This window comes from Cavia porcellus, unplaced genomic scaffold (genome assembly GCF_034190915.1).
Source record: "Cavia porcellus strain 051 isolate PalLab524CR breed Dunkin Hartley unplaced genomic scaffold, mCavPor4.1 scaffold_21, whole genome shotgun sequence".
NCBI classification, from domain to species: domain Eukaryota; kingdom Metazoa; phylum Chordata; class Mammalia; order Rodentia; family Caviidae; genus Cavia; species Cavia porcellus.
In genome coordinates this window covers 39,423,992-39,451,321 of record NW_026947504.1, presented here as the reverse complement: position 1 = coordinate 39,451,321, position 27,330 = coordinate 39,423,992, and the positions used below count along the sequence as shown (strand labels likewise).

The 27,330-nt window shown below is 34.2% G+C and overlaps 1 protein-coding gene across 5 annotated transcripts in view; it reads right to left on the bottom strand.

The window, feature by feature from the left end:
* Pds5b (PDS5 cohesin associated factor B) overlaps nucleotides 1-27,330 on the bottom strand; it is a 212,360-nt gene that overhangs the window by 54,901 nt on the left and 130,129 nt on the right. For all 5 annotated transcript variants that reach the window (XM_063232617.1, XM_063232615.1, XM_063232616.1 and 2 more), the window contains exons 17-19: nucleotides 25,249-25,364; nucleotides 19,772-19,877; nucleotides 16,412-16,572 (exon numbers count right to left, since the gene is read on the bottom strand). In XM_063232617.1, the coding sequence (XP_063088687.1) occupies nucleotides 16,412-16,572; nucleotides 19,772-19,877; nucleotides 25,249-25,364 (383 nt within the window). The remainder of the gene's footprint in view (nucleotides 1-16,411; nucleotides 16,573-19,771; nucleotides 19,878-25,248; nucleotides 25,365-27,330) is intronic.

Below are 27,330 nucleotides of genomic sequence, written 5' to 3'. Positions count from 1 at the left end.
AAAATATATTTAGAGTTTATAATACATTTAGAAATAAATACAGTCATCCCTCAGTATCTGTGAGGGATTGGTTCTAGAACTCACCTTAGATCAAACTGCAAGGATATTATAAAATGGGATACAGTATTTGCATATAACCTGTATATAATTTCCCATATATTTATTCATTTTTGTTTTTGAGACAGGATCTCACTATGCAGTCCAGGCCAGCCTTAAACACAGTATGTGGCCCAGGTTAGACTTCACATTGAGATGTCCCTGCCTAGCTTCCTGAGCGCCAGAATTAAAGTTGAGCCACCATGACTAGCAGTTATATATTTTAAATCATTCCTAGATATCTTATAATACAATGTAAACAGTTATATTGTATAATTTAGAAAACAGTGACAAGAAAAGTCTCTACACATTCACTATGGATACAATTTTTAAAAGTATTTTCAATGTATAGTTGGTTGAATCTATGGATGAAGAACCAACAGATATGGAGGACTGATTGTACAGGAAAGCAAAACGAAAGTTTGCAGAGGAAGGTATGGAAGCATACCGCTACAAAGTTTTTACAATATACACTGCATAGTATAATTTCATTTGCATAGATAAACTGATAGTAGAAATTAAAAATTATAATAATCCCAAAAAAAGCAAAAATGGAAAAAGGAACACAAAAAGATGAAAAGAGATTTTCAGGTAGTGGACTTAAAACACAATCATATCTATACATTAAATGTAAATGGACAATCCAACCAAAACAGTTTGTCAAACTGAACAAAAAATAAGCAAAACTAAATCAAACAAAATTAACAACAAAAAGATCTAAGTAAGATAATTATAAGAAATTCCCTTGATTCTAATAATCTAATGAAAGGTGCTGATTTAACAAATCAGTTATCATATTAAGGTTCCTCAAGAAAAACATTAAAATGGTATAAAGAAAGTTGTAATGCAGCTAATTTATGGTACAGTAGTTGTAAATACATATATTATACACCAGCAGTGGAGTACTTGTAAAATGCTCATGTGAAAACTCAAGAGAATGCACAAATTACTGAAAAAAATTACTTTATAGAAGCTTATCTAGGATCAGCAAGAATCATAAGAGACATGAGTCTCCACACAAGTGATACAGAGAATGTTATTGAAATGATCTGAAAAGATTGAGTGCTGCTGTGGCCATAAAAAAACCCCAAATGCATTATGTTTTGTGCATTCTGCACAAATCAGCTGCCTTTAAGTATAAAATATTTTATACTTAATTCACAAGTATACATTTCTTTTAATTTAATGACATGAATTTGTTGGTAGTAATAACTTTTAATTGACACAAATATTTTAATATTTATATTTGGGCAGCAGTTATTCAAATTCAAGCAACTAACTAGATCTGGTCCATTTATAGATTCTATCAATTTTATTATTAAAAAGACCAATAAAAGTGACTAGATCCATTTTTACCACCAGTGGTACCAGCCACAAGACGCACGCATACACAACAGCAGGTGCAAGCCAGTGGGACTCTGTTCAGAGCAAAACTGAAAAACAAAAAAATATGCTTTACAGTGTAACCTGAAGTGTAGGATTGTGATGTCTTATACTTTGCTCTTGTTACTCAGAATTCCTTTGGCTATTCTGGTAAGCCTTTGGTTCCACATAAATTTTAGAAATTTTCTTCTAGTTGATAATATTAACTGGAAATGAAAACAACAAAAAATGCTGGTGAGGTTAAGGGGAAAAAGGAATCATACACTGGGATGAAAAGGAGTATACTCACTATGAAAATAAGCATGAAGATTCCTCAAAATCCTAAAAATAAATTCCATTCAACCCAGCTTTACTTCTTCTAGCTATCCTCCATAAAAAGCTGAAAGTCATTATATTACAGTGATAAACGCACACTCATGTTTATAGTTCTACAATTCAAAAGCTGAATTGTGGGAATAGCAGCATATATGCCCATCAACAGAATGGATAAAGTGTGATATTTACACAAAATAGAATATTATTCAGCCATAACAAAGAATCAATTTGTGTGACTTACAGGAAAATAAGTGGATTTTGAGACCATAACGCTAAATGAAATAAATCAGATGAAAAACTTTAAATATAACATTGTTTCTCTAATATGAGAAACCCAGAATATAAAAATTTGGGGACCAAAATAAAAGAGAAATGATAGGAAATAGAGAGGCAGACTCTACGGAGACAAGAAAGGGATGTGGGAAAAATGGGAGAAGAGGAGAAGGGAGAGGTGAAAATGAACAGGTACCATTTCCCCCAAATGAATGAATTCATCTGTCACAAACACATACTAATAAAAAGGATATACTCAAAACTAATGCCCCCCCCCAAAAGCAGGAATAGCCATATACAAACAAGACAATCAGAGTTTAAAAAATGAAAATTCTTAACAACTCAGTCTGCCAATGAGGCTTGTGGGGAATCAATCCCTCATACAATGCACAATATATAACCACTATGGGTAGAAATAATAGGGTAAAACCTATTAAAATGATATAAGCAGTTTAGTTTTCTACTTTTGGAATCACTCTCAAAGAGAACTATCAAAAATGCAAAAGATAGCTGGAATGACATACATGCCCATAATCCCCAATATTCAGAAGGCTAAAGGAGAAGGATCCCAAGTTTGAAGCCAGCCTAGACTACACAAACAAGCCATATCTCAAAAAGCAAAGCAATAAAAAAAGCACAAAACACACATGTACAAAGAAATTCATTTCATCAGGACACTCAAATATCCAAAAATTACAAACTGGTTGAAACTACAATACATCCACAAAATAAATGGGAGTCTCTCTATATTCAAATGTAGAATAACTGCCAGTCTGGGAAAAAAGGTGGAGAGTTAAATAAGGTACATTTCCATTTATCTATCAGAAAGAGGATCCAAACCCACATAACATACACCAGTAGACATGTGCATGGAAGAACAATTATTTATAAAGAAGTTAAAATAGAGGATTGAGAGAAGCCAGATGTCCTAGACTAGTATCTTTTACCTTCTAATGTTTTTACAACCACTCTTTCATAAAAGTAAGTTGCATAAGGGCAACTTCTTTAACATTAAAAATGATTAAAAGTATTTCCATACACTGGCATAAATACTCAAAAAGTATTATTATTTTTACTAGGAACTTTACAAGTATTATTCCATGTCACTTTAAACCACAGGAATTTGTAGATCTGTAATGTAATATGCCCTAACCATTAATACAACTACCTAAACAGGAAAATATTGATGGTGCTGCTACTGCTATTCTGACACTGTTATAATACCGGATACAGTGTTAGTTGCCCTATCTCATTTCAGCACAGAGAAAAGAGAAACAAGTGTACAACTGAAGAGAGTCAATAAAAACCTCTGCAGTTCTGAATCTGCAATAGAAGAATCAACATAAACATACGACACATTCTTTCGAAACCCTTTTTAAGCTATAAATACTGAACTGTCTTAGAATAATGTCATACAGATTAGCATTAGTGCCCACAAAACTTGTACTCTTATTTCGTAAGGCTATTCACATTAAAAGGAAGTAGGACTGTACAGAGAAATGGCCAAATAAGAGGTCTGGGGCAAGAAAAGCTGGCCTTGAAACATTTTCTCATATCATATAGCAAAGAAATTTCAAAGATTACTGGATTCTTCAGAAGGACTTGGAGCTAGAATAGGCTCCCACAGTTATAAGAGGGATAATTTAGACATCAATGAACGTGACTAATGAAACACAAAATGTGTAAACCTGTGAATTTATACTATCTTTTTTAATTCACTATATCACCCTTTGAGGACACCAGTGTATCTATTCTTTATTTTGAACACTACTTACCATGCAAGAATAAAAGCATTTACATTGCCTTTTCTAAATAAAGGTAACACTTGAGAATCCAAAATATAAATTCCTCTATGAAGCAGTCAGTCAATAAGTGAAGACAGATTGCAGTTTATTATCAGTTAATTATCAGCAGCTACAAACATCATCTTAAAAGCAACCCCTTCCTGTTAGTCAGAGAGGCCCGGGAAGAAAACCAAGAATCCCTTTCTGTAAGCCAGCAGCATCCATGCATCCCAGAAAGAGAACCAAGAAGAAGTTAACTTCTTCATGTGAGCCAGCAGCAGTCAAGGGCCAATCCAATCACTTCCTGTGTGCCAAAGTGGCCATGCGTCCTAGAAGAAGAACCAAATAGCAGCTAGCCCCTTCGTGTGAGCCAACAACACTCATGGGCCAGGCCAAATCCTTTTTGTGAGCCAACCAGAGCATAGGTTGGGAGACAAGAAATGCCAAGCTATCACCACAACTTTCTCCCCACCCCAAGCAACTGGCTGATTCAGAGAAACCCAGGCTGAAATGACAGCTCCTGAAGTAAAAAAAAAAAAACAACTTAATGCCTGAATTATCTGACTGAATTTACAGGCCTAAAGCCAGTAGTCTGAGCATCTAATTTAGAAGATAACAAAATGCAATATAGCAACTTTGGGGGAATTCCTTCTGAAGGTGGTAGCCATTGTCAATCCTCTAATATTTTGTTTTAAATCAATTTCACTGTTTTATTTTGATTGGTTTCATTCAGTTTGATTTTATTATATCTGATGGTATGGGCAGCTATTTTAAAGATAACAAGGCATTATGGTAGCCATTACTGATTTCCTATTGCGTTGTTTGAAGTCCTGTATTTTTTGCTGCTTTTCTTGATTGGCTTTATTGTCTTATTTTGTTTGGTCTTATTCTCTTTAAAATTTAATTTAATTTAATTTAAAAAACAGCCAGGAGAATACATCAACCTAACAAAATAAAACAAAAAGGTTTAGCTGGAATCCAATCAGCCTCTACACTCGACCATAACTTTCAGAAAGTAAGAGTGACTTCCAGGAATGTCGCACAGTGGGAAGCAACACAGAAAAAGTCTCTCCAGGATCTGGTGTGCAGATACTACACTGTGGAATGTGGCAATGCAAGGAAGAGGAGGAGAAAAATGGATCCCCTGGGCCCAAGAAGGATGTGAAGCAAGAACTGAAGCCCACGGGGAAAGCAAAAAAAGAAGCTTTAACAAAGAAAGAGATAGCTGGTAGCACCTTTTCCTTAAATCAAGAGAGACAAGGCTACTACATCCTTGTAAATGGAACAATCCATGAGGAAGACAACAATCATACATGCAACAATTACTAATGCATCCAATTATCTAAAATATTAACAGACACGAAAAGTCAAATAAACACTAATTCAATTGTATTGGGGGATCTCAATACCTCACTGTCAAAATTAGATCAATGACAAAAAAAGTCAACAATGAAATATGAGAATTGAACTAAACCTGTGAACAAATGGACTTAATGGATACCTACAGAGTGCTCCACCTCACAACATCAGAAAACACATTCTTCTCACTTGGATATAGGATGTTCTCCAAAATACACCACATACTATCTCATAGAACATGCTTAAGTAAATGCAAAGGAACCGAAATTATCTCATGCATATTAGCAGACCACAGTGCAATGAAATTGGGAATACACCACAAGAATTTCATGCACACATGGAAATATAATAACACACCCTTGAACAACCATCAGGTCAGAGATGAAATTAAAGAAGAAAGTAGATAGTTTCTACAATTAAAATGATAATGTTAATACAACATACTGGAACTAGAATGAAAGCAGTCCTGTGAGGAAAATTTATACCAGTAAACATCCACGTCAGGAAAACAGAGCAAGCCAAAAGAAATAACTTAATGTTGAAACTCAAGCTTCTTGAAAAAGAGCAGATCAAGGTCAAAGCTCATATGAAGGAAGAAATTTAAAAAGATCAGAGCAGAAATTAATGTACTGGAGACTAACAAAATACAAAACCAGCTGGGCATAGTGGCTCATGCCCGTAATTCCAGCACTTAGAAGGCTGAGGCAGGAGGATCATTGTGAGCTCAAGACCAGCCTGGGCTACAAAGTGAGCTCAAGGCCAGCCTGAACTGCAGAGAGACCCTGCCTCAAAAAGGGGCAAAAAAACCCCCATCAATTATGTGAAGAGTTGGTTTTTTGAAAGATTAATAAATCAGCAAAACCTTAGCCAACTTTATTTTTTTAAAAAGGAAATATTCAAATACATGCAAGTAGGAATGAAAAGAATAAAATCACCACAAATACTGCATAAATCTACATCATCTATAACTACTTTGAAAACTTGAATTCTGATCAGACAGAAAACACAGAAAAAATGGACAGATTCCTAGAGGCATATGAATTATCAAAGCAGAATCAAGAAGATATAAAAATTCTAAATAAGCCAGTATCAATCAATGAAACTGAAGATGTACTTAAAAACCTATCAATAAAGAAAAGCCCAGACCCTGACAGAATCGCTGCTGAATTCTACAAGATATTTAGCAATGACCTAACACCACTATTTTTCAAACTTTTTAATTTAACTGAAAGGAAGCAATACTCCCAAATTCATTCCTGGAAGCAAGCATTACCCAGATACCAAAATGAGAGAAGGAACCAACTAAGAGAAATATAGGCCAATCTCCCTAATGAACACAGATGTAACAATCCTCAATAAAATACTTGCAAACAAGGGACCAATTCATCAAGAAGATTATACACCATGACCTACTAGACTCCTCCCTGGGATGCAGGGATGGTCAACATACACAGATCAATAAATGTAATATACCTTATTAACAGAGATAAGGACAAAAGCCATACAATCATTTCAATACATGCAGAGAAATTACCTGACAAAGTCCAACAGGCACTCATAATAAAAACTCTACAGATAACTGGAATAAATGAACTTTATCTCAATCTGATAAAAGCCCTCTACAACAAACCAACAGCCAATATTATACTAAATAGACAAAAACTGAAAGCTTTCACTCTAAAATCAGGAACAACAAAGCAACAAGTCCTTCCTCCTGGTAAGTGGCGGCCTGAGTGAGCAGCGGGTGCCAGGAAGAAAACAAGTTGGTGTCTCCCTTGAGCCTACCTGGGCACGGGCTAAGAATCATCCCCACCCCCGTATAGCAACTGGATGGTGTTGAGGACAGCTGGAGTTGACAGCAACTAAGGCACATAAAGCAACTAAATGCTTGTATTGTTGGGCTGATTATGCTGACCTGAAGCCAGAGATCTGAGCATCTCTGGGGAGGATGACCACATGCAATATAGCAAATACGGGAGATTTCCTTGTAAGGTCTCCAGAAGGCAAATACTGTTGTCAGTTTTGCTTTGTTCTGATCAACTGTCTTGCTCTATTCAATATACTGTTTTGATAGATTTTATAATGTTTTTGGTTTAATTTTGCTCTACCTGACTGAATGGACAACTACTATGAAGATAACAAGATATACTATGGAACCAACTACAGTTATCCCAGTATCTTGTCCTGAAGTTCTACACCAATTTCATTGCATTGTTTTGATTGGCTTTATTCTGTCTTGTTTTGTTGTATGTTACTACCTTCAAAATTAAAATAAAATCAGGTTCCTGCACACCCTGCTGCTGGGCTGCTGCCCTTGGACCTTGCGGCCTGCCTCAGGGACCTCCCTCCCTCCTGGGCCTAGTATTGCTGTTGATCTTCGGCTCCCACTCCTCCTCACAGAACCTTGGACTGCAGTGGACTAATGTGCTGGGTTGATGACTCAGTAACCCCTCACCCAAACAGAAGACCTCAACAGGCTCCCATCAGTGTAGTGAGTTTACCTTAAAATAAGACGTTTTCATTGGGTAAATAGTAGTAATAGTGAAGCTCCCTCCAGCTATAAGACCTTGGCAAGCTTGGCAAGACTGTGGGAGAATCCTTCTTCCACACATAGAACATCAGGCAGGTTGAGGAGTATACCAGTAATGACTCCCCCAACCTGCATCAGTATATACTGTCACCAACAGAGCTTCACTAGAATGATGGCTGAAACTAGTGGCATCCCACAACTATTTTTATTTGTATTTCCTTAATTACATATGCTGAGATTTCTTCTTTATAAATTTCTATTCTTTTATTTTGCTATTCCTTAATTACATATGCTGAGATTTCCTCTTTATATATTTCTATTCTTTTATTCTGCTAATATTCTACTGTGACCCTTGTATTTGTTAATTCCTTCATTAAAGGTTTTATGTATTAGATATTAACATTTTAAATCATTATTCAAAATAGTTTCTAGGGAATAATTTCTTTCCAACTTTATTTCATGATACTGACTTTCTTTAAAGGAGTTGTCCTCTTCCCCACTTCCTCACTAAAAAATAAGGGCAGACAGGGTAGGTATGGTAGCACATTCCCATAACACTAACACTAACCCCTGGGAGGCTGAGACAGGAGGTCAGGAATTCTGGGGCAGCTTAATTACATACCAAGTTAAAACCCAGCTTCAACTATAGGATAGCATGACCCTGTCTCAAAAAACTCAGGATAGAACAGGACAGCAAGGGAGGGGGGCAGGAATTTAGCATTCCTGCTCACTACAGCATCCTCAGCATCTACAATGCCTGACATACAGTATAGCTCTAAAATATTTTTAATAGGTAAGCTTTTAAAAACACCAATCCTTTAGTATTTTATTACTTGGCACTGGACCCTCTTCCCACAAGCAAAGACACTACAGAAATACACTGGTTACTAGTACTTTTACTAATCATTTTATGTACTTTAAATCTTAGCCAAATTAAGAATTTCTCTTTGATTCATCTCAATATATGTAAAATCAAGGTCAGAAGACTACATTCACTTTTCTTTTAAAAACAGCTACCCAGTTATTTATTGGTTAACTGTTACAGTTTAAAAGTACAACATATCCTAGAAGTCTCACGTTGTTTGGTAATTAGATTACAGGGGTACAACAGATGTCAGTGTATCACTTTTCCATTAGTGAATCCAGTAACCAACTGTGCCGTTGTTAGGAGCGGGATATGGTTGGAGGTGGGTCACTGAAGGTATGACCTGGAATGGTATAATCTTGCCCATGACTCCTCAGCCATCCCATTCCCCCCACCTACTGGCTTCATGGCCATCATGCTAAGAGCAGTTTTCTATAAGGTCCACCTCACCATGCCATTCTGCCTAGGAGCTTACCAACCATGGACTGAATCCACTGAAACTGTCAGCCAAAATAAAGATCTCCATTAAGCTGCAGCTTTTGCATATTGTGTCTCAAGGACAGAAAAGTGAGTAATATAATAACCTAAATTCCAAGACCAATTTATCATAAAATATTATATTCTTTATCTACCTTTGTAAGTTTGAAAATTTCTTGTACATTCTAGTTCTTGGTCTTCTTATGGTTGATAGTATACATTAAGAAAAGTTTTGGGGTTTTACATACTATCTTGGCTAATCTGTTTCAGTAGTTGTTTTTTCAATTGATTCTCCTGGATGATGCTTTTGATTCTTCCAACACGTGCCTCTTATTTTTTTTTAAGAACTACACTGGCTAATGTTCCAAAACAATATTTAATAATGGTAGAGATGGTGTGGTTTCTCTTGTTTCTAATTTTATAAAGAATGTGTCTATTGTTTGACTACATGATGCTGCCTACTGGTTTGAAAGATATTTATTGTTATAAAGCAACTTATCCCTGTAAAACTTAATTAGAAACACTCTAATTTTTGTGTTTAAATCAGAAGCCTTTTCAGCATCTATCAAAATAATCTATGGTATCCTCCTCCCGTTTTACTCTTACAAAATGAAATATAAACATGAATATCAGGCTTAATAACTCTCTTTGTATTCCTGGAATTATAGGAGACCCCTGACTTACAAACTCAATTTTCATGAGGGCTAGTTATAACACAAGATGGCTGTAAGACTACTTTTCTCTTAAGAAGTAATGGAAATACTCACAATATATTCCAAACTTCCCAAAGTACCCCTTAACTTTCATAATAGAATTATATAATGTGCATAATTTACCAGACACACTAATAATTTCCACCAAAAAATATAAAATTTGCCTACTTTACTAGAAACAGCAATTTCATATTACACTAAACATTCAAGCTGATGTCTTTGGCTTGCAGGAAGGGAGGATGGAATGGAAGGTGGTTACTGTTTGGAAACAGAGTTCCCTTCCATGAAAACATCAGGGGTCTGACTCTCTGGTGTCTCTCCTTGGGAGAGTCTGCAGCCCAGCAGGATCTGCTTCTGGCTCACTAGATCTCAACCATTTCAAACCTAAAAAGTGGTCTAAGGTTGTCTGCTTCTAGCTTTTAACACTAATGACATTCATGTCATTAAGCAAGTGAATGGAACAATTGGCCTTATCTTTGTGTGGGTCTTTTCTACAAATGTTTGTAACTCCATTTTTTCACAATTTCCTTGATTTCAGAAGAACTTTGCTGCAATGGATGTTGATACTCCCCTTCCTCTTCAGAAAGCTCCTAAGCTGCCATTCTCTGTTGCTCAGCCAAAAGTCACTAAAGTTCCTCTGTAGACAATTCCTCTGCATGTTCCTCCACCACTTAACATCACCACTGTCTACCAGAAAAAGTGTGAACTCTGCTATAGTGATAACATCATGAACACAGGCTCAACTGAAGGCTCAGGCTCCTCTATACAGCATTCAAAGTCTCTCCTGAAGATTATACTTTCTTCCAAGCAGATCTCATTGTCCTTAGACATTGGCCCAGGATTTCTCAACTAATCCCACACAGAAAAGGACGTTATAATGTGCTTTATAGAACTCTTATGGATTAATCTGTATTGAAATCATCTGGAAGCACTTCAGAAACAGTTCCTTGGGGTAGCTATAACCTGTGCTCCACAGGCTGCGGTAGAAGAGTTGTATTAGATGGAAGAAACTCAACTGCAAGCCATAAGCATTCTTCAGTCAGTTCTTCCAAAGTTTGTGGTGAGAAGGAATACTAACCATGCTGAGGAGAGCCTTGAGTGGTAAACCTTTGTCCTTTAGATATTTCTCAACAGTAGGACACAAAACCTTCCTGATCCACTCAGGAAAAAGTATTCTTGCTACACAACATTGTGCATCAGATCACATGGCCTCTAGCCTATTCTTCATGATTGAACATGTAAGGGGTCTCAGAGTGATAAAACAAGAGAAGCTTTATCCTGAGGTCACCAGTTGCATTGGCACGTAACAGTAAGGTTAGCCTATTCTGTTTAGGCTTGTGGTCTGGTATTTTGTTCTCTTCCTAGATAATGTATGTTCTCCTGGGACTTTTCTTCCAGAAAGGCAAGTTTCATATCAGTTAAAAACTTGATGAGACCAAAATCCATTTCTCTGTGCCATCATTTCAAAGTGGTGTATGTAATTTTCAGCAGCCCTTTTATCAGCACTGGCTGCTCCCAGTTACACTATGAATCCCAGTTCTTGCCTTCAAATTGTGAAGTTTACTGGCATGAAATGTTTCACCATTATTGCTCATTGATGGGTTATCCTTTAGAAGATCTGCATTTATAGCACTAGCTTTTTGTAAATTATAGACTCAGGCTCTAACCTGCCATCTGCCTTTTGTTTATTCACACTAATAATACCCTTTCTACCTAACACTGTTGATCCTAATTTAAGTAACACCTTTAGCAATACCAGCTTCCTTATATAAATATTTTCTCTATAAGATTGTCAAGATGCGATTTTCACATGCTGCACTTAATAACAAGATGATCACACAAACATCACTCTCATATTTCTCCACAATTACCTTCTTCTTATTCCTGATTATTACTGTTTTCTTTATCCTCTCTTCCTTCTTTCTTTCTTTTCTAGGGCAATTTAGATAGTTATGTAATCGTAGTGATTATATAAAGTATCAACCAAAATCACATCCATAAATGCACACACATCTGGGCTCAGAATGACACAGATACATAAACTTTTCTGACATTGTAAATCTGATTATAACCACACAAGCAGCCAGCATTCAGGTCAGAACATAAGACTCTGATCATTAAGTTAAACCTAAAATTCCAGTTGCAAACCCAACTCTCCCCTGTAACATGAGTAACTTCAGAAAAACTGTATAGCTGACAAACAAGTCAAACTCATTATCTGCTGTACATGATTTTTTTTCTTGATGTCTATGATATTTCTGTAATCTCTGAAAATTCGGTAAACTGTATCAGTATACTTTGCTAAAATACGAGTTTTGATCTCCAGATTTGTATTTTCAATTTATTCAGAATGGCTTAGTTTTTGCATATTTTCATTTTATTGTTTTTTCCAGAGAAATTAATCATAGTTTTTCACTATCTGAATTCATTCTCTTTAACTACATTCATATTTTTGCTCATTTTCTCCACGTTCAATTTCCTCTTGCCCAATTTTCAGTTTATTGATTCTATCTTCTTCTACATTGTTTATTCTGCTCCTTATACTTAAACTACATTTTATAACACAAATACGTTTCTGCCCTCTCCCAAAGAATATTTATTGTTTAACATTTCTGACCATTCAGAGCAAGTAAGATTTTATTTCTTGCAAGAAATATTCAGTTTTGGGGCTGGGGGTTTAGCTGAGCGGCATAAGCACCTGCCTTGCAAGCAGGCGGTCGTGAGTTCGATCCCCGGTACCGATAAAAATGAAAAAGACAAAAAAAAAAAAAAAAAAGAAAGAAATATTCAGTTTTTTGGGGCTGGGGATTTAGCTCAGCAGCATTAAGCGCCTGCCTTGCAAGCAGGCAGTCATGAGTTCAATCCCTGGTACTGATAAAAAAGAAAAAGAACAAAAAAAAAAAAAGAAAAGAAAAGAACAAGAAATATTCAGTTTTCTAAACAGTACTTATCAACTATCTTTTGAATGCTAAATATTTATGTACATGTAATTTATTAATTTGCTCATGCATCACTTTGTGTTAATTCATCTTCAAATAAGAAAAATTATCTGACTGTCATTAAACGAAATTATAGGTAGGATCTCCCTGTATACTAAACTTTTAAACACTTTTTAAAAAAAATTAATATCAAAAGTCCCAACTTATACTATAGTTTCATAATCAGTTGACTAAGGAGCAAAGAAGAGGATTAAAGATAATGAATTCTCATCTTTGTGGAATCTCTGAATCTGTTAAAAGTGTTGTAAGACCCAGTTTTCCTTAAGGTACGAGATAGATCATACACTACACAAAGAACTCTCAGTTTTTCCATATTTGCCTACTCGGGGGTAAGCCACATGCCTGAGAAATAAGCTGAGTCAGAACAGAACCCCATAATTCACAATCATCTTGTTTAGTGGTTTAGCACACAATTTTTTCTGTGCTTGTCAATGAATAATAAAACATTTCCTTCACAATTCTCTTTCCTCATTTTTATACTCTGTTCTTCTAGTACAGAAAATAGACCTTCAAAAAAAATGGCATGAACACAAGCTTCTATTATAGTTGAAATCAGGGTTTTCCTCATTTCTCTCAAAGCTGTTCCATACCTCAATCTCTTTTCTCTAAATTAGCAAATGATAGGACACTTACTACATGTCTCAGACACCTGATTTGACAATATACATTAATTGTCAATGCTCTCACATTCAATTCAGTCTAAAGGGCATATTCACTGCCAGTTCTGTGCATTTTGTGGTATCATATATGCAGACAGAAGTGTTGGTCAGCTTTCTCATTAGTGAGACAAAATACCAGACACTCACAGCTTATAGGAGGACAGATTTATTTAGCTCACAGTTTCAAAGATTTCAGGATATCACTGACTGGCTCCAAAGCAGAAACAGTACATAGTAGAAAAGTACCAAGAAGCAAAGCTGCTCCCTTCATGTTGGCTGGGAAGCAGAACACACAGTAAGAGTTATACCCCTAAAGGCACAACTCTATCCAATTGGGCCCAGTCTCTTAAAAGCACACTCAGTTAGAAACTTCACTGGATTAATCCACTGATGAGCAAAGCCATGTCCATGATCACCTCTTCCTAACCAAGACAAGTTGTTAAGATTAACTGGTACACATACTTTTGTTTTAGTTCTTTTTAATTATTTTGGTGAATATGAGGAAGATAAATGAATAAACATCCACACACTATTATTTTCCCTCAAAATCAATTCACCCAATTTAATAATTTAAAACATAAAATGTACACACTTATTTCATGGAAGACTATATGATGAGTTACTTCAAGAACAGCAAGTATTCAATATCAGTTAATCCTCCTGAGAGACATCTGAAATATATTCCTGAAATATATTCCCTAAAATCAAATAATTTTAAGCACTTCCAATTCCCCATTAAAGCAACAGAATTTTAAATGCTCTAAAATGTCAACCCTTCCACCTTGCTCTCATACTCCTACAAATATATCAATGTTTATTTAAAATAAAGGGTATTAGGAAAGATAGTCTAGACTGAAATACAAACTAATGAATGAATCAGGTAAAATTCATTCAGGTGCTGAGGACACAGGTCAGTGGTACAGTGCTTGCGTGGCAAGGGCACAATCATGAGTCTGATTCCTAATAACAAATAAAAACCCTACCTCTCAAAGCACCAATTAAGCTATTAGGAATTATGCTGTTACAAACACTGGCATGCATGTATCACTGATGTCTTAAGTTCTTTAGGGAAGATATCTAGAAGAAAGATAGCTGGGTCATACAGAATTTCTAATTTTACTTCTTTGAGAAATCACACTCATTTCTGCAATGGTTGTACTAATAGATATTCTCACTAACCGCAATATCCACATACCAATGTATATAGCAACACAATTAATAACTAAATCCTGGAAGCAGCTGTATACCCATCAACAGGCAACTAGATAAAGAAAATGTAGTATGTATATGCATAATGGAATGCTACTCAGCTATAAAGAACAAATTGGAGACATCTGTAGGAAAATGGATGCACCTTGAAAATATAATATTGAATGAAATAAACAAGACACACAAGCTTAAATACCATATGGTATCTCTCCTTTCAGTAAGGTATAAGTACAAACAAACAGATTAAGGGGGATGGACATCTTGCAAATGGGAAGTGGTCTAAAAGACTAAGAGCAAGGGTTAAGGGGCAAGGGAAATAAGTAAGACAAAGATATGCTATGCACAGGAACCTCAATGAATGAAAACATTACATACCAGAAACACAAGCTAAGGTTAATAGTATCGACAAGAAGGAAAACCAGGAAAAGGGAATGGACTAAAAAAAGAAACAAGTTGTATCAGCTACATATACCCACCCTCCAAGATGACTTAAATTGCATGTACTAATAAATAATCTTTTTTAAATGCTCCAAATAAATAACACAATGGATATGATTTGAGCTAGAACCATGTGCTCCCCAAGGATATATAGTATTACATGGGCATTCAGTACATGGTGTGTAGTTATTTATTGTGTGTGTGTGTGTGTGTGTGTGTGTGTGCACGCGCATAGCCAAACTATTATCTAATCTGACTAGGAGCTATTCCATGGGAAAAAGTTATGTTCTGAGAGCACTTAACATATCAGTTCCACACAATAAAATTTTCTACTCTTGCAAGATTAGTAACTGTTACAAAACTCTGATGTTTCAAATACCACTTATATAACTCCTTTGTTCTATAAATCAACAGGTGTTAGAATTAGTTCACATATAAAGCACAGAATAACAAAAATTTTACCTAACTTGAACAGCTGGTTTTGCCCATCCTCTTTTTCAGAGGCTGGGAAGCTGAGAGATAAGCTCAGGAAACAGAGCCACAGGCTATTTTGCATGAAGAAGCACACTAAGCCAAATAAAACTTATGAGACTAATGTCTAAGTTAGAAGTGATGAAATGAAGATAAAGCAAATGTTTTGTCACTATGGCAGTATCAGGACCACCTATCAGATTGTCTCTGCAAACACAGGAAGGAAAGAAGCCTATAGAGAAACAAGTAGTAAAATGCAACAAATGATGAGTTATTCTGTTGATATCATGAGACACTGAAACAACGACCAATCGCTGTTACCCTAAATAGCACCTCAATTTCCACTTACTGGAAATTCAGGAATAGAGAAAAGACCGTATTACTGTTAAGACAAGTGTCCCATGGTCTCCTACTTCCTTTTGTCAAGAAAGCACTGCTTCTAAAAACTCTAGTCCAGTACCCTTCGGCACACAAGAAATAAATAAAAGAGTACTGTGAATAATCTTGCTGAGTTCCTTTCAAACTTCTCACTGTATCTTAATTACATGTTAACTGTTTATTCTGTGCCTCTGTAGACCATGGTCTGTTTCACTATATAACTGACTCCATCAAAATCCTTAAGGAGACTAATACTTTAGAAAACCACGGCATGTTTATCTTCCACTATCACAAATCATTTAAAATATCAATTAATGCTTCTCCCAGGAATAGAGAATCTACATTTAATAGTAGAAAATTAAGGTAACCCATAGTTTTTCATCAAAACTTAAAAGATTCCAATATTACAACATTCAAGAAACAGTACGTATCCAAACATTTATCAGAGTGAGTTCAACTCACGATCTGATGTGTGGGAAATCCTCTTCAATTTTGCTTCCTGTGTTTTTGAAAATTTGTAGTGCAGCTTCTGCCACTTTTTCATCATCCATTTTCAGACAAGCCAAAAGTGATTCAAATGTTTCAGCAGAATGAAATGAGATAGGATGTGTAAACGAAAGTACCTACAAATTAAGTCATAAAATTTACTTATAAAACTTTTTCATCTTTATAAATCTAAAATGTTACATATTAGAAATATTGCAAATCAATTTTAAAATTAACAAAAAACTGAGAACAGTATATAAAATTTAAAATTTACAATATATGAAAGAAGTATTCTTGTGAAAAACTATGATATAAAGAAATTTCTTCCAGGGGCTGAGGATTTAGCTCAGCAGCGTAAGCACCTGCCTTGGATGTAGGCAGTCATGAATTCGATCCCTGGTACCGATACAAAAAAAAAAGAAAGAAAGAAAGAAAGAAAGAAAGAAAGAAAGAAAGAAAGAAATTTCTTCCAAAGTTAACTTCCATCTTAATATAATTCTGATCAAAATAATTGGATTTTGATCACTATTTAAGTTGAGGGGCAAGAAGAAAAAGGACATGAAAATAGAATTTTACAAAATATGTCTAAATGTAAGTCATTAAAAAACTTGAACATATTTTTGATATAGGTAAACTACAAAAAAGGTTAAGCCCCATAAGAAACTATAAAGTTACAATAACCAAATCAACAATACAATATTATTGGAAGAATCATAAAGCAGAATAAGAAAACCAACAAATAGACTCTAGCATATGATGTACAAATAAAATCCCAAACTATAGACGGTAATAAATTACAAAAAGGAAACAGAATAAATGAATAATCCTAAAATAACTGTTTAGTTATTGGAAAACAAAATGAAGCTATACAACCCCCCAAAAGCACTATCAAAATAAAATTCAGATAGCTGGTGTTTAAGAGTTTAAAGTGAAAAACAATAAAAACCCACTGAATATGACAGAATTTTTTCAATGTGGAATGTTAAAAAAGAGCAGAAAAATATACTATGGTATAAGTCATATTTATGAATGGTAAATCATCAAACAATATAGTACTTATTCATACAAAAACAATAAAACTACAGCAAACAGTAAGAGCATTAATAAATTTTTAAATAATTTATTATTATTAATTTAAAATTAATAAATCAAAAATTTAGAACAATATACTACCTTGAGGACATTAGGAATAAAGCCATTCAAGGTACTCAGTAGTTTTAATATCAAATGATTTACTGTCTACATTTTTTACCGGTATACATTTTATTACTATGCATTATAACTTACATATACTTTTATTTACCTGAAAAAGCAAAATAAAAGACTCAATATATCAGCTATTTCTTTTAAAAATGCAAAACATTGAGATATCAGTAATATATGAACAAAGGCTAAATACGATGAATTCACCACAGGGAAACACAAAATTAACATACGAAAAGTAGATTTCACTGATTGTAATTGCACAAAATAAATATCAATTTTCCCAAATTAGCAAACATTTTAAAATTCACAATATTGCATGCTTGTAAAAGTGAAGAAAAGACAGGGATATAGCTCAGTGGCACAACACCTGCCAACCAAACACAAGGTTGTGAGTTGAATTCCTGGTACCAAATAAATAAATAAATAAATAAATAAATAAATAAGGTGGAGAAAATGGGTATCTTCATCCATTATTGATGGATTTACACATGAGCCCAAATCTCCATAAAAGGGTATGGAGGAGGTATCTATATACATATAGATACACAGGTATGTAAGTATTTTAAAGTTATCATAATACCTTTCCACTTTTCAAAAATTAAGACATTACCAAGAGATCGTACATAGAAATGTTCATCTTAGTACTGTTTATATGAATAAATTTTTAAAGACTAAATATCCAACAATAAGGTAACAGTAACAATACAATGCTACAAAAATGAACTAGTAATTGATTCAAAAACTAATACCTGTTATTTTTCTATAAGCTAGACACTGTGCTAAGAAATTAGGTGCATGATTTAATTTAGTCCTTCATGACATAACAGATTTTCTCCATTATAGATGAAGAAGCAGAGGCAAGTTATGTACCCCAAAACACATTAGTAATGTACTAATAAATTATCTTAGCTACCAAATAATAGCCAAAACTCCAAACTATTCAGAAACAGTTTTTAAAAACATTGTGTTAAAAAAATCACTGAGAAGCTGGGCAGGTGCATGCCTGTGCTTCGAGCACTGAGGAGGATTATCACCAGTTCACAGCCAACCTGACTACATGGTGAGATCCTGTCTCAGAAAAAAACAAAATAAAAGATTCGAGGGGCGGGGTGCTCATGCTAGCTGGGCACAAGGGCACAAGGGTATAATCCTACAACCTTAGGAGGCTAAGACAAGAACATCTCAAGTTTGAGTTCAGCCTGGGCAATTTAGAACTTGTCTGAAAATAAAAAAAGCAGGCAAGGAACATAGCTCAGTATAAATACCATGGGTTTAATTTCTAGTACCACATTAAAAAAAAAAGCAAAGCTTATACTTTAATAAATGATAAAACTGTATTTAAACTGTAATTTTTAAAAATTAGAAAAAAGCAATAAATTAATGTTCATGAAAGGCTTATTTTTCTTTATAACTTTATATACTTAAGTTGTGAACAATTAACTGACTGTACTTTCATAATGAATAAGAGGCACTAGTATATCTTATCTAACAATATAAAAATTAAAACAGAGCTTCAATAAGAATATTTCGTTCTTTCTATACTGAGTTAACATTTTCACTGCTTGCTAGTATCTTCTTTTTTTTAAAGTACATGTTTGTAGTACATAATGTTTACCTTCCTTTTTGTGGAGCTGGCAAATGTACATAACACATCTTAATCCTTTTTTGATCACCTTTTACTGTCTCATTTCTTGATCTCTTTCCCATTTAAGAAAGATCTATCTCCCACTTCCTATTATTTATCTTTTATTTTGTTCTTTGTAGTTTGGGTTTCACATATAAAAGAAACTATGTGATATTAAAGCTTGGCTCAGTAATATAAATTCATGCTTATTTTAATGTAATTGATACTAAGCTAAATAATAGAATGTAAACCTGAAAATACACAGGACACAAGTTGAAATAAATACACAATTTCTTTTTGTTATTTATTTTGAGGTCATAAAAATCGAACCCAGAACCTTGCCCCTGCTATGCAAGCCATCATCTCAGTCCCTGCAATTTGTAAATTATATACAATAACTGAAAAATATCACCTTTCAGTATGTAAACTTAAGAAGAAAACTTTAGGAGTAAATAATATAAACTTTCAGGTTTAACTGTTATCTAATTAATTAAATTGATATTTACCTTAAGTAGTTCAAGACCTGCTCTGATAGCTTGATCAGTTGGAACACCCTCATCTTCATCATCTGCTGTTCCATCTATTGATTTGTTCACTTGCTTAATAAGAGCACTAAAGTGTAACAAGTAAAACTGTCATTTTTTACAGTCAATTTACTAGCAGTATCATAGAAAAATTCCTATATACACACAAACTACATATGAATTTAGTTTAGCTCTTTCCCAAAAATTGACAATAATAAAATACTTTGAGCTGCTTTTCATTCAAATGTAGTAGAAAACATGTTATTTAACTTATTATTATCTATTGAAATGTAGTAAAAAATGTTATCTATATAAATATAGTAAAAAATGTTATTTAACTTTATTTTTATTAATGTTATCTATATCTTACTGTCTTTTTCATAGAAGACCTAACCCCAAACACATTAATGACGAACAGGTATTTTAATTAGTTAACATTCACCATTAGCGCAATTAACAGAGAAAATATACTGAAATAAAGGAAAAAAGACAACATTAAGCACTTTAAAACTGTTTACCACATTGGTATATATATCACACAGAGCTTAAGAGCCAGAAATCCCAAGCCTACTAATACTAAAAGTACCAAAAAATCAGAAAAAGAACAGCAACAGATGAAAAAGTAAACTCAATTTTTCAAGTTTGCTTGTAAAAAAAAAGCCTGTATTTCTTTAAATAGCTCAAATGCACTGATAATTATCTAAAATACTAAAACTCATGGATTTTTGCTTTTACAAAGAAAGTAATAAAAAGTCTATCAAAATAAAACAAAGCCCTTATATTCAGCGTTCCTTAAAATACTTCTACAAAAATAACACATACTCAGCCTTCTCCCTTTATGGTGTGATGTGGTGTGGTATGGTATTGGTATGGTTTACATCCTACAGTATGGGGGATTCAACCCAAGGTTTCAAACATATTAGACAAGTGCTCTACCAATAGCTGCATTCTCCGATCTTTTCTTTTTCCTTCTTGACAAAGGGTCTCATTACGGTGCCCAGCCAAACCTTGAGTTTGCAATCCCTGTGCATCAGCCTTCCAAGCAGCTGGGATTATAGACATGTGCCACCAAGCCCACCTGTACCCAAATTTAATGTTAAGTTAGAAGTTAAATGTATCTGACTCCTTTATTAAGAGACACTGAAATTTGACCTCCTTTCAAGAGTGTATTTCTGAGACTGTTTTCTCTTCTTTCATTATTTTCCCTTTAAATCATTCTCATAGCTTGAACTACCCCAATAAAATTTTTATCCTAAATTCTCTTCCCATATTTTCAGCAGCACCAAGATTTGTCACATTAAAAAATCTACCACAGGAATAAAAAAATTGCATATCCAGAGATAAAACTTATTATTTTTCTTCCATAGCTAAGTATACAAAGCTCCATCTAGTGAAACAAGGCCATAAGTGATCAAACCCATTAAACAACAAAACAAAAAAAACATAAAAAAGGTCATCAGAGAATACTAAGGACCACAAAAAAGACTATGACAAAAACTGAGGTTCCTAGATGGTAACTGGGAATGGCAATTGTGGTTTCTAAAGAAATACAATTTGGCAATTAACTAAAAAACAAGATATAATTATTTTAGAGGGGAAAAAAAGCCATTCTAGGAAAAACATCAACCTGAAATACTAAACATCTCATTCTTCAGCTATTAAAAAAATCCTAAGAGTTTAGAGAGTTGACACCAATATAAAGCTCAAGTCAATAGTGCTTCTCTGTATCAGCAAAAGAGTCCCTTAAAATGCAAAAAGGGAGAAAATTTACTCACAAAGACAAGTTAATACATAAAATACTAGGAATAAAAATTTACACTGCACAGAACTTACATGACATGTGGTGTGAGACAATATGCAATAAAAATGCATTCTATGGCTCACTTAGAAGAATTAATGTTTGGAACAGCTAGTAAATTTTAGGAGGAGAATAAATAAACATCCTAGAAAACCTTAGTAAACAAAGGAACCAAAAAGAAACTACAATACAGGCCCAAATTATATAAATATATGCTGTAATAAAGATACAAATTGCCCAGGTATGCTGATGCACACCAGCAATACCAGTGCTCAGAAGGGCGGAACAGGAAGATTGTTGCAAGTTCGAGGCCAGTCTGTACTACAGTATGAACCACATAGGGAGACCCCATCTCAGAAAAAGAGACACAACTCAATTTAACTCAATTCAAATGGAAATGAATCAGTTTCTTAACAAATGAAGTTGATGTAAACTAGGTATTATGTGCCTTGAAAAAAGACTAGATCTTTATGTCTACCTTGTATTAAAATCCCAAACCAATTACAAACTTAAATGTTTAAAAAACTAAGATGCCAAAAGCTAAAACTGAAAAATAATGAACAAAATGATACAATTTATCATATTTTAATATGTATTAATTTAACAATTTAGCATAAATTTAAAAGACAAATTAGAGCTTGCCTTGCTAGTCTTAAACCATAAAGTATTTTTGTTACCAATTAAGAAAAGATTACTCCTCTGAGGCACTCTTGGGAAAATAACAGGTATTCCTCAACAAGATACAATTAGCTAAGAAGTATTTTGGGATAAAGTTCCACTTCTTTGTAATTTTAAAAAAAGAGCATGATTAGTCATTTTCATTTATAAAACACAGAGACTGAAAAGGCAAAAAGGTACTGGTAGATACTGTCAGGTAAAGAGTCAGGTGAAATGGACACTGCCTAACAGCTAAAAGATACTAAAATTAGAACCTTTCTGGATGCTATTATAAAGTATATAAAGTGACTCTGCAACCACTTCTGAGTCTCACTTAGAATCTTTTTGTAACTTTCTGTTCCTTATCTGTAAAATGGGAACCATAGGTCCTGTGTCATAAGGGTAATTACTAAGTTAACAACTTGAAAAAATTTTAGAATCCTCCAGATATGTTTTAAGCACTATTACTATTGTTATGTCCTAACATACCTTCTATAGATCATTATGATCTCCTGATTGCTATAGACAAATGGCTGTTCTTAGTCTTCTATCAGTCCAAGAGTCTACATTACTTTTGAAAACTTTCAATCATTGTAAATTTTAATATATTACCAAATCTAGTCTTCTTACATTTCTGTAATTACACTCGTACAATAACAAAAAAGGTCCAAAGTCAGGCATGGCACTGTATGACTGTAATTCCAGCACTAAGGTTGCTGAGGCAAGAGGATCACTGAGATTTCAAGATCAACTTGAACTACATAAACGAATTCAAACCCAGCCTGAACACTCTTCCAATCAAAAAGAAAGATAAAAAGAAAAAACATTCTTCCAAACAAAAACAAAGAACAAAAGTCCATAATTTTATCTGATCTTTTTATATAATCTCAGCATTTCTAAACATTCTCAGATTAACATTAAACTCAATATTCTCTGATTTTAAAGAAAGCTGTCCTAATATAGAAAACATGTCCAAATAAGAAAGCCTTTTTCATCTCCTTCTTCCAGATATGAATATGCTCTTCATGATGTGCATTTCTAACTCTGCCTCTACACCTTATCAGCAGTAGGATGGTAATATCTTAGGTTGTTTTAAAACCTCCCTCAGCTACATTATTTCCTTTCCATCCTATGATCATGTTTAGACAATGATAATAACACCTTAGCAGTCTCTCTCGTATACTTGCCTCTTCCTATCCATCATCTCAATCATTTCTGGTTCTCAACAGATTGAAGGATAAAATAAAATCTCTAATATTCAGTCTTAATGGCTTCCATAATCTGATTCAAACTACTTTTTAAGGATCAATTCATGCATTTCTCTACACTATAATTTAAATAGATGAAATTATAGCTTGTATTCAGATGTCTCCCCCAAAACTTCACATATTCACAGATGGAATTTTTCAGAGGTGGATGCATTTAAGGTATACAGTGCTGGGACCAAGGATGTGATGCTGGAATTGATTTGTGCATAGTAGGATGTTAAGATTAAAACCACCCCAGCCTGGGTGTCAGTATATCTGCCCCCTAAGAGTGGGTAGTCTGGATGGAATGTAAGGACAAAAAGAGGGTCCTTGCTGGTCACTAGCTGCTTGTTGCTTTGCTTTTTCACTACCCTGTGATGTCTATCTGCCATATCATCCTGCTTTGGAGCCAGCCAACTATGGAATGAAACCTCTAAAATTCATGAGCGAAATAAACTTTTCCTCCTTTAACCCTGGGTGTCCCAAGACAGATGACAATCATTTTCTAAATCTTCCTGTTTTCTTACCCAATAGGCTTGGTGTAGAAACAAGTCTCACCCATTCTTCATTTTTAAGTGAAGTATTATCTCTTGGGGATTTCTTTCAGTTCTCTGAATTCTATGTGAACTAATCTGATGAAACTGTAATATAACCTAATTAAAAATAGTTATTCAATTATTAGAAGATAGATGACTAGCAGAAGCCAGGCATGGTATGCCTATAATCCCAGGAGTCAAGAGGCTGAGGTAGGAGGACTACCACAAATTCAAAGCTAGCCTGGACTACATAGTGGGAATAAAGCCACCCTGGACTGCACAGCAAGACCCTGCCTCAAAAAATCCAAAAAAGATGAAGAGCAGGGAGTATTCTCTGCCAATACCTAACCAGCATTACCTTGAATAGAATAGGCATTGGGATTATTTACTGAAATAACAAATGTCAGTCTGAATTTGTCTAGTTTTTGTCTTTAAACCTCAGAACCATCTCTTCAAATGAAAACTGATACAGGAGGAACCCAAAGTGATTGGCAGATAACCAAAGTAGAGCCTCTCTATTTGGAGCAATATCAGAGGTAAAGATCAAAAGCTATATCTTGTAACTTTCCTAACAAAGTCAATTATAAAATCTACCATATAATTCCTCAAAGGACACTAATAATAAGTAGTAAATTAATGTGCTTTATTAAAATTAATTTTAAATTTTAGGAAAAATTTAAAAACAAAGAAAGTTCTCCCAAAATTTCACAAAAGGTATACAGACATAAATTTCTAAGATCTCATAGTTCAGTGGACTCAAAGCTGAAATTTTAAATGAGTTGTTTTAAAAAAAAAAGAAGCACTAATTCTAATTCTCAAGTATCTGTGAAAATGTGTAAGTTCCTTCACAACAGATTCGCCTGGTTTTCTTTTCCTGAAGTGGAAATTAAACTTGTTTACATTAGCTATCCAGTCTATCTATTCAAGCTAACAAAAAAGAAGAGTTCCTGGTGTTACCGTGTAAAAGCTACAATTTGATTCACAATTTTTTGCACATTTTGAACAAGCACTTAAAAAAAAAATCAAGAAAAAGTAACTACGTTAAGATATGCACAGGTGAATGCATGTGTGTATATAAACACACATATAGATTGGTATGTATCAATATACACAGACAAGTAGTTTGGGTGCTTTGCACAGAACAGATACTCCACTGTGACTGATCGCAACAGATGAATGAGTAAACAGTAATAAAAGCTGAGTATCACTATATACCAATACCTGATAGATTCAGTATCTATATGCACGGGCGCTATCCTCTCCAAAAGAAACTTGATCATTTCCAAAAAAGGATTTGTAGGCTGTTTAGGGTTTCCCAACTTCTTAGTTATTTCACGCTGTAATGCAGATTTTTAAACTGTTACAAAAATATGCTTAAACAAATCATTACTTTAAAATGTTAAGAATCTACAAATAATTAAAACCAATGTAATAATGGTGCTAAAAGAAATACAAACTAAAGAAGTCAAACCTTTAAAACTGTATCAAAAATTGAGTTTATGAGAAAGGCAACATTTCAAGTACATAGGAAAGGAGTAGATTTTGCAGTGTAACATGAAGTAAGTGAGCAGACATTTGAAAATAAAGTTAGCTTTCCCATCTAAAACAAAGGGTAAGTGTACAAACTTCCAAGAAACAAAATTATCAGAAGAACCTATTAAAATTATGCATTCCTGCACCTCACTCTAAAAAGCCTCATTTAGTGAACCTAGGGTTGGGTCAAGAATCAACTTTTTCTAAAAATACCTCAAAAGACACAAAGGTAACAGATTAGGAAACACTAAAATTAGTAAACAGTTTCAATGTTTTGCAGTAAAGTTGTATTTCATAATCAGAACACCAAAGGTAAAAACCATGAGGCATATAGCTATGAATTCAGCTAAAAATAGATGTTAAAATATATTAAAAAACATCCTAAACGAAACGAAAAAGCAAACTACAATTGATATAAAGTTATTTGTAACTAAACAGGCAATACCATATCACAAACTGACAAGTCAGTAATAATATAAAGTGTCATGGTTTATGTCAGTGGCCCCTAGGCCTCATGCATTTACATTGTGCATCTGTGACTGGTTCATTGTCTAGGGTTTGCACTGATGGTGTCAGTGCTACACCCACATATGGTTGGAGCCAGCATACAATACAGGAAGAAGGTGTGTCTCTCTCTCTTGCTGGTTTCTGCCTTGCTGTTTGCAGCCGCCATGAACTGCAGCGCGCCATGCCACCCTGCCTTGCAGCCAACTGAGTATGGACTGAAACTTCCAAAAACTGTAAGAAATAAACCTTTCCTTTCCCAACTTTGGGCATCAAGTGTTTTGTTTCAGTGATGAGTAAAAAGTAACTAATATATAAAGATAAGTACTATTCTATAAAAATAGGCAAAGACTATAAATATAAAACTTACAGGAAAAAAAAGTGAATGGTCATTAACTCAAAGTGAAAGGAAGGAAAGACCACTAGCAATCAACAAATGTAATTTCTATCAAAATAATTATGCTTTTGTTTTGTTTTCATTTGGGTTTAATTGTTTCTAGCAATGATACCAGATAGACCAATGTTATGAATGAGAAAAATGTTTTTAGCTTCATTAGTATGAAACTAATTGTATATTGGAGAACAACTGTCCGATACACATTAAAAGTTTTTAAATGTACCTAAAACCAGGCACCATGGCTCACACATGAAATTGCAGTACTCTGGGATGCTGAGACAAAAAGACTGGGAACAACTAAGCCAAACCCTGCCTAAAAGAAAAAAGGAGCGGAGACAGTTTGAGCAAGGGTCCTAAATCTAATCCCCAGTATCACCAAGAAAAAAGAAAAACCCATGCATGCAACTGTACTTCTACAAATTTATGATAAAGAATCAAGAGTATGGCCAGGTATGGTGGTGGATGCCTGTAATTCCAGCTCTCAGGAGGCAGGAAGATTGCCAAAATTCAAAGCTGGGCTCAACTACTAAGTGAGACCCCATCTCAAAACAAAACAAAACAATCAAGACTATGTAAAAAGTTACAGAGATACCGGTTATAAAGGTATTATATTATTCTCTACATTAATCTAAAAGTGAGAAAAATCTAGGCATACACCAGTGGACTACTCAGTAAAATACAGTGCACATACTGAACGATCTGCTATGTAGTTACTGAAAACACTATTAAAAACTAATAAAATGAAAATTACATAAAATGTATGAAACTGTATGCACAATATCTATTTAATTTTAGAAGGATATATACATTACATCAATAGTAATATTAATAGCAAATGTCACTATAGAGAGTGCATCCCATCGGTATAT